The sequence below is a fragment of the Tigriopus californicus genome, chromosome 8 (assembly GCF_007210705.1).
Source record: "Tigriopus californicus strain San Diego chromosome 8, Tcal_SD_v2.1, whole genome shotgun sequence".
Lineage (NCBI taxonomy): Eukaryota > Metazoa > Arthropoda > Copepoda > Harpacticoida > Harpacticidae > Tigriopus > Tigriopus californicus.
The window spans coordinates 6,044,122-6,053,058 of record NC_081447.1 but is presented as its reverse complement, the minus strand read 5'-3'; the positions used below and the strand labels follow the sequence as shown (position 1 = coordinate 6,053,058).

General features: G+C 42.8%; 1 protein-coding gene across 2 annotated transcripts in view; it reads right to left on the bottom strand.

The window, feature by feature from the left end:
* LOC131885370 (metabotropic glutamate receptor 6-like) overlaps window positions 1–8,937 on the bottom strand; it is a 35,117-nt gene that overhangs the window by 3,135 nt on the left and 23,045 nt on the right. For both annotated transcript variants that reach the window (XM_059233400.1, XM_059233401.1), the window contains exons 6-12: window positions 8,555–8,677; window positions 6,660–6,834; window positions 5,379–5,488; window positions 3,587–3,736; window positions 2,093–2,226; window positions 1,127–1,705; window positions 37–135 (exon numbers count right to left, since the gene is read on the bottom strand). In XM_059233400.1, the coding sequence (XP_059089383.1) occupies window positions 37–135; window positions 1,127–1,705; window positions 2,093–2,226; window positions 3,587–3,736; window positions 5,379–5,488; window positions 6,660–6,834; window positions 8,555–8,677 (1,370 nt within the window). The remainder of the gene's footprint in view (window positions 1–36; window positions 136–1,126; window positions 1,706–2,092; window positions 2,227–3,586; window positions 3,737–5,378; window positions 5,489–6,659; window positions 6,835–8,554; window positions 8,678–8,937) is intronic.

Genomic DNA, 8,937 nt, shown 5'->3' with positions numbered 1-8,937 from the left:
CATGGAGAAACCAATGAATTTTGACTCGTTGAATGCCTCCGGGATCTTTCGCGTCAGAACAGCGTAGATGGTGCAAATGATGACCAGAAAAATTGGATAGGAAAATGCGATCATATAAGAAGCATCCGTTGAGGCCTGATGAAACCAAGGGAGAGAGAGAGAGACAATGAAAGAGGAGGGCATATTTAATCATTCATGAATGGCTCCCCCTTCACGAAGCTAGGGTAAGCTTAGTGGGCGCCTTGAAGAAGGATGGACATGAAGAGCAGAGGCCTTGAGATGTCTCTCCGCTTTCTTGCATTAATGAAATTAAATGGTGGGGAAAGGAACCCAGACTATGCGGGCAAATACATCTCCTTTGTAATATTTCCCTGAGACCTAGATCGAGCCAGGTCAAAGGTTTTACTTGGCGGCGCAAGAAGCAAGAACTGTTACTTACAACTCAACTTTTGAACTCTTTGTTCATTCATTTGAAAGGTGCTTCTTTATCTTGGCAGGTTTTCTGTGCTCGCTATCGCTGATTACCTCTCAAGGGACACATCGTTCTCCAACACGTCAGACTCAGCACTTGAGGTTAGTAACATGATAAGCTCGTTATTTGCGCCAATTTAAAATGAAAAAAAAAACATGTCAAAGACAGGCTGTATGTATATAGGGATAGGCTCAATGGTTCGTGCGTTATTTCGACCCGAGCTTTCGAAACCTTGCCCTCTTTAAGGTGTTTAACAAGAAGTTTTCTTGTCCCAAAAGTGCCAACTATTTTGGGTTACATTGTAACTAACCAAGGCGAAATTTGAAGGTTCAGGTGGTGGTTAGAACAAGAAAAAGGGTCATTGGCCACCATTAAAAAGTACCAAGGCCGCACTCTTGATTTCTGACTATCTTAAAAGCATTACGGTGACCCAAGTTTCATTCCGGTCACTTAAGGATTTAAATGCTGCACAGGGGCCAATTTTATCAAGAAAGTCTCAAACAGTCCGGTTTTTTGTCGACGTTAACTTCAAAATGGTGAGCCCAGTAATAATCGTCTGATTTTCAATTCCAATTTCTTCTCTTCCTCTAGTTATCTGAAGTAACCGTTCTGGAAAAAACCTGACCTTGATTCTTCAATAATATTTCTACCTACTTTGCAAACAATGAGGTTATCCTCTCGGGTTGGATGATGATAAATGGCTTGAGGAGGATCAGCCAAAAACCACAGAACATTGATCAGCACTTGAACGCAAGTCAGCCCGAAGGTAAAAGTCAGCTGGGACTTTGGGGAGATAAAGCTCGGTCGTTTGGCCGTTCGATTGGAAGCGTTGAAAATCCTTGCAATTCTGTTGGTCTTGGTCAGCAGAGCACCATACACTATCGAGAAGCTCAATCCAATGCTGAACTGCTGAATGGAACAAACTAGGAGGGTGGGTCGGATGATGAGTAAGAAGGTCACCATGTAACACATAAGGGTTCCACCCAAGATCACAAAAGACAACTCCCGTCCCGAGGCTCGAACCACCGGTGTGTCTATGTTCTTTAGAAACACCACGAGAACGGCTAATGTGAACAGCATGCCCGTGAGCGCGAACGAGATGGCCACAATGGCAAAACTCGAATCGGGCGCAATGTGTTCCTCGGGGAGTGGTGCACAGAGAAGGTGATCCGGACTGGGCAGGGTACCCAAAGGACACACACGACATCTGGTTTCGTCCAGAGGATCGAGTTGCTGAAATATTCAAGACCTGTTAGTTCATAGAGTTATAACGGGGAAATGTCCTAATGTCCGCGATATATATGGTAAGTGCACACCCTATAGGTCCTTTTTGAGCTTCAAGGGATCCAGGAGTAAAGGCGAGAAAAATGAAATATGGAATTGTATGAACCAGGTGACAATAATGCCTTCCTTAAGGACCAAAACCTTTCAAATGGTGTTTTTCATTTCGCTCGTTAAAGGTGGACCTTTGCCCTGTTATTGCCATTTCTAATCTCCGTCACCTGAATAGAGCCCGGAAATCGGCAAAGTTCCCAATTCGTATCGATTTTGGCTCCGGCAATTGACCAACACATTCTTCTGAGGTTAATGAAAGCGATGTGAAAGAGCCTATTGACTCACCTCATACTGACCGCAACTGTGGCAAGACCAGCAACAACTTTCACCTTCCACATACTTCTTCATTAGACCACGTGCACATGGCTTACTACACTCGGATTCTGGTGGTTTTGGGTGGCCGATTTGAAATTGGACATCTGTAATTGTGTAATCGTGAGTCAAGTGTCAGTTTGAATCTAGCGCTATTGAAGGAGCGCCCAAGAAGAATAAGGTTTCTCCGAGCAAGAAATCTCCGACAAAGCAAAACATCGTCTGGATGTGACATATGTGTATGAAAGAAATGAGAGATTACTTCTGCACGTATTTTGGAGAGCACAAGGAGCCAATTGTTATGTTTCTAAGGCTTGACACCGATTGAGATTTCGCTTTTCTAAAATATCTTTTGTAAGGAACTTGAATGGCAAGGGAAGTAAGTTACGATGGGTTTTATGGAACATTATGCGGCAATAATTGTAAATTTCTGCCAAAAGCTTACCTTTCATTAAAAAGTTATAGAGTTTGCCAGAGAATGCTAGAATGTGTTTGTAGTTCATTTGGACATCATTGTTTTCCAATGTTGCATATTGAATATGTCATTTTTCAAATGATTTTAGTAATGCTCATCTAAATATCTTAATATGTACTGATGCACGCTTTAAGGGGAAATAAAAAAAAATATCTTTGTTTAACCTCATTTGAAAGATGACCGTCGAATGTCAGAGTTAACAAAAGCTCATAAAAGCTACATTTGAAAATTTAAATTGCTAGAGGATCCACATAAGAAATTCTCTAACAAATCGCTGAAGACTTCTAGGGATTAGAGATTCTTTGCCAATGAAATTCATCAAAGGCTTATAAAGGTTTGGTTCGTCAAAAGACAGCCAATTAAAAGTTCATCATTCAAATACCTTAGAGCATTATATGTTGTCATGGTAAGTTTCGAGTTCTACAAAGTTCAAGCTCCTTCAAAATAAAAAGAGTGGCAAAACTTGTCTCTTCCGGTAATCATACTCCCCTTGTCGTTTACTTTGCTCAATTCTTGGGCGGAACCATCCTCCACACCCAACTGAGTAACTTAGATCATTTGATAAAAAGTCATTTCAACCTTGGAACACCAAGAAATTGCACATGTTGAATTGCCTTCTACCCCACAGGAAAAATGATTTACTTTCTGCTCGTCCGAATGCGCTTCCCACGTTTTATTAGCAATCCTCTTTTCCAACAAATATAGGGTAGATTGAGCAAATTCCTACATATTGAAGTTGTGGATGATAATGTTTTTGAGCTGCTTTTGGCAAAATCTTTCGAATGGTATGAACCATTAGTGTCCCCGGTAACACACACAAAGGATTAATCACTTTTGGACTGATGGCCAGTCACTAGAAATTTATTCCACAATATTGCATGGTTCTTCCCCTCTTGAGTTTGGTTTGCAGGATTGGCCTGACGTTGGGGACAAGCCCTCCCATAGGTTATGACGTTCTTGCAGTGGCCAATTGGTTTGGATAAGCTGCTTACCTGTCATATTCAGTTGGAACTCGTCGTCATGGAAGAACCCGACATTGACCCATTCGAAATGACCCGGCAAGACTTGCTTGTAATGAATAATGTTGTAGCGAGCAGGTCCATCGCCACGATCGTTGAATTTGAATTTGTCGCCACTCAGACCTTAATAAAAGAAAATGGACACAAGCCTTTAGATGGATGAAGCCAACAACATTGCAATATTGGTGAAATACCCCAGAGCCACTTTTACGTCAAGCGTCCCTCAACAATTAGCGATGTTACTGTTTTAATCATCTTTATAAAGTAGGAAATAAATGTCAGACACAAGTCGGATGTAGATCTATTTTCCATTTATTCAATAACTTATGTTCACCATGAAGAATGAGAGTCCTTGAGAATCTGTTAAAGCTTTCCAGTGGAAGTATTTGCAATTGTGAATGGCACCCAAGAGAGCGTTGGAATTATTAATTATCCCCGTTGGATTCTCTCTAGCTTTCATTGCCCAACCGAGGTAGAAAATTTAATGGATGCGCATGCTTGTTGGCTCCCTTGGCACTATCATAAAGTGGTTCTTTCACCTCATTATTCATCATTTTACCTATTGCTAGAGGGGAGCTTGGGTGGCCAAGAATTCATAACAACTAATGTTGCTTGAATGACGTCAACGTGAGCAGAGGCTACGAGGGCAACAAAGAAATCAGCTTGATATCCTCCAGAGTTCGTCAGTACCATTTGGTTCAACATAACAAAACAGTTTTGCCCCAAATCCCTCAAATTAGTTCATAGTCTCCGATTGCGAGCTGTCTTGTGATTGCAAGTTTGAAAGTACAACAACGTGGTGACACCTTTCACTCTCTCTTTCTTTCTTCACGATGAAGTACCCGAGGTATTTGTACCATTCGCCATTTCATCTATATGTACTTACACCCAGCCAAAAAAGTCAGAAAGACGGGCGAAAAAAGGGTTGCCTTTACACTTGCTCTGAATGGAACAGAAGAGAACAGAAGAGAATCGGAACTGCCCAATAAGTTCCACTCTCACAATGGCGCGTTCATACCATTTAGATGGGTCTTGTGGAGGCTGATATGCTCGCTTACCCTGCCAAAACTGAAGTGAACATCCATTACTTTGGAAAATCCAAGCCAAGGGCAAAGATGAAATTGATCCATCTAGGGTTGTCGCCACTGACGAATGTTGCCTGGAACAGCTTTAAGCCGCACTTTCCAGGCAAGCGTACGTAATTACAATAGCTGCCAAATGGAACTGTCTGTGAACGGTTCTCAGATCGTGAGATAAAATGATGAAGCACATTCTCAAAGAACCAAGGTGGAGTACGGCTTGGGGGACCGAACATGTTGCTACACAGTTATCTTTTTTCTTGAAAAGCCTTGAGATTCTACTGCATTTGAATTCGGACCAAGATGGAACGAACATGGGGTGGAACTGAAAACGGGCGGTGACCTGAATTTTGATGATACGATGCTGCTATCACCAACATACACTTCAAGCCTCCTCCTCAAAAGTCAATTTCAATTCCTCAATGCTCTTGTCAAAACGAGTCTATTCCGACAAACAATTCCGTAAAGAAGGAAAAAAGGGACACAAATGTGGGACTTTTACACAGTAGTTTGGCATTCCCTTTCATTTATTCTTGGGTGTTGAATGTGCTTCTACATTGCTCTGTGGGTGACAAGAGTAAAAGTTGCTTCGTTTCGAAAATGCCATGTCAAAGGTTTTAAGCATTGAATGGAATGGAAAGCACACTGTAATGGAAATTGACCTTTTTATGTCCGTGCGCACTCACCAGTGAACCGAACCTGTCTCAGGTATTTCAAGAGTTTTTCACCGTTGATCGGATTCATTTGGCTACATAATCCGGGATGATTGAGACCACATTCCACCTGGTGCATATCCCTGGAAAGAATGATTAGGCTTTAATGATCCCCTCTGCAGCATCTTAAATGTACGTAGCCGAAGCATGAATGAAGCCAGTTCCATCAAGTCCTCTCGTTCTTCAACGAAAGATTACAGACTTCAAAATCAACTTCAGAGTCGAAAGGATCTCTTGACAGCTTTTGTTGATATGGTATCAACCAGAAGGGAAAGCAAGTAGGCGTAGGCGAAAGAATGGCCTTCAAAGACATTTTTACATTTTTAATTGATCAACCAAGGAAGCACAGATTATACTTTCCTGGTGAGCACTCGCCCTACGTTTGATCAAGTACACTCTTGAAAAGATCATCGGCTCCCCCTTCAAACTCATGGAATGTGCTACGTTAAGATAATCAGTTTGCTTTTCTTCATAGTCTGACCATCATGAAAGTAAGGACTAGTGAGCCTCTCAAAGGTGTCAAGCTACTCTTGACTAGCGCCTTGGCCGTACAGCAGTCAAAGGTGTCAAGCTACTCTTGACTAGGCGTGTTTTTGGCCTTGACGGGGAGTATTTTTTCGCGGACTCTCGGACTCTCGGACCCAGTAAAGTGGGCCATATCAAGGCTCTTAATTACTCCCCAGGCCCGTTTTGCCAAGTCACTTTGATATTTCAAAGAGATCTATGGCTGCTCTTGACAGGCTGAAGGTTCCATTAATTTTAAGTGCCATTTCCAGATCCTACTCCTGTCTATTCACAGGCTACTATTTATTAAGCCAAATCTTCCAATGACCTGAAGACCACACGTGTGTCAGCACTATTTCCCAAGGGAGCCAGACTGACTCCTAAATCAGGCTTTAAAATGGATTTGACTTGTACTGTACCGTCCATCTTGCACTCTAAGATAGTTGGACCTTTTGCCACTGACGAAATTTCTTATCTCTTATTGAACGTCTGACAGGACCTTCTAGACGTTCTCATCGATGAGAGGAAGCAGACATTACTCAAACTAACAGTACATAGTACACACGTACCACCTTGAAGGCCAAAGTGACCTTCCCGCTACCTCTCAAACGCAACAAAACAAATGGTTCATCCACTAAGAAGTAATGACAACCTTCAAGACCCAAAGGAGACAAGCAACCTTTCTACGGTGAGATGACAGTCTCATCATAACATACAGTTACGTAGTAGGGTACAAAAGGCAAAGCTTACCTAAAAGCATGAGCGAAGGCCATTACCGCGTCACTGACGAATTGCAATTGGGCCTCAAACTGAGTATTCTCATCGGTAAGCCTTTCTCGACCCGTGCATGCTCTCGTGTAATTCGTGTTGTAGGGAGTGGGTAGACCCTCCGGATGCCGACAATGGAAATGATCTTCCCAGAACTCTGAAACGACAGGGGAAAAGTGATGCATTTTAACTATCTCTCAACCCGAAATGTGCATGCACTCAGATTTTAAGTGAAGGTCAGGGCGTGATCTCTTCCTTTTGAGAATTTATTTCTTTACGCCTTCAAGGCCCCTTTACCAGTACATACTGCACCGCATCTTTTTAGAGAATGACTCTCACCAAAGTGAACGCGGTGTTACATATGGATTCGATTAGGTCCGAGGCTTATTTTGTAAGCCCATCAAAGCTTGAAGTGTTATGCTTTGTCATTGGAGCACTTGAATAGAATGGAATCCTCTTGAAGAATGAAGGTGACATTCGTTCGTATATTGTGCTCGACTCATTCCTCGCTACTCCACCAAACTAGTCTCGTCCCAAAGTATAGAAATGAGAAGAATACCAATGCATTTGAACCTACCACTTGGCTTCTTGGATTCATCTCCTTGGCTCAGATCTCAGAGGATAAAACCGATGGAGACCCAAGGAGGCCACACGTACGTAAGACGCTTTCCAGGACTATGTACACATTACGTTGCATTATAAAGGAGGATTCATCATTGAATGTTGTACCACGGGAGCGAAAGAAAGCGTTCCCGATAACTACAGTTCATTCGCCGCATGTAAATGGAGTCGAGACTGAGAAAAATTGGATCAGACACGGACTTTGATTGCCTAGTTCCGATTCCTTGGAACTTGCGCGTGTTTTTCGTCCGCTCGATAGAAGTAAGAAAGTTTTCCTTTTTATCGCCAAAGACGGGTTGTTTCCCAAGGTAACGGCCGCAACCGAGATCTCAGGCCACACTTCTGAAACCGACCTCTATAGGAAATATCGTCTCCTCGTATGAGCGGGAACGACCCCTAGAAAGCCAACTAGCAAGAGCTGGTGGCTACCTGCATTACCAGGGCGCAGTGAATCCCTCATTTGGAGCCTTGGCTGCGATCCTTTGGTAGCCTATATTACGGTATATGGTGAATGAATGGTGATCCTTATCAAAGGATTTGGGGCCGAGGTTTGATAAAATGAAAAGAGCTGATCGAACCAAAGACCAAAGCCTGACCAGATTTACAATACCCCCTCCCTCTACCTACCCGCAGTAGCTAGATAAAAATTCCACGGAAAGCCTCCTCCTTGGAATAGCTCATTTGGTCCTCATGAAGACTTGAGTCATTACACGGATGATGAAGATGATTTGCCAAAGTAATTGCAGTTTTCGCAATTGCTACGAGAGAAACCAGCAAACAAACACGTTGGCTGTATCGTGCATTAAGGACCTCCATAAAGAACGAATGGCACATTGTCTGTTGTTAAACATACAAAACAGCGCTTGCCAACGACAACCCTGATGTCTGTCAAATGCACTTTCTAATGAGAACTGACATTCAATATTATATTGAACATAGCCCGCCATCCACGCCCACGATTAAACAATATCATTTAAAGAAGGACATGTGAAATGCGGACCCATGTGCATATACAATATGAGTCAGTCTTGGTCGTGGAATAAACCGTTGAAACCAGGGCGGTTTCTTCGTTCGTCCTCGTAATTATGAGTTATCCAGGAGCCATCCCTGATCTTGACAACCTACCATTACCGTTGTCTGCGGGGAGGGGAAAAAATTGCCACAATCAAAAGCATGCATGAATATGAAATGGATATTTGTTCCATCCCGGGGACTGAATTGAGTCCAAAGTTCAAAGAGTGAAAAATGAGGCTTACCCACGAACCAGGGATTTCTTTTGTTGTTCTCAACCGTCAGAGAGAGAAAGTATTCTTTGAATCCAGCCACAGGATTTGCTTGGGGCTGGATGGACAATGTGCCTTCCACTTCTGCTTCTTGTCCTAGGGAGAGATAAGAAATAAAACTGCAATAAGTATCTATCTGGTTGTCAGACCGAGGTGGGAGGAACTCCGCCAAGTTAGTCCATTCCTAGCCCCAAATCTTAATGGCTTGGATTCCCGCCTTTTCGAAGGCTTTATGGAACAAGGTTTGCATTGATTTGGGAAAGAGAGAGTTCCCAAAAACTTTGAAATACATGGACCAAAAACAAGCCCGAGGCACGAGTACTCGATGGCATTCAACCAACAATCAAGGCGGATGT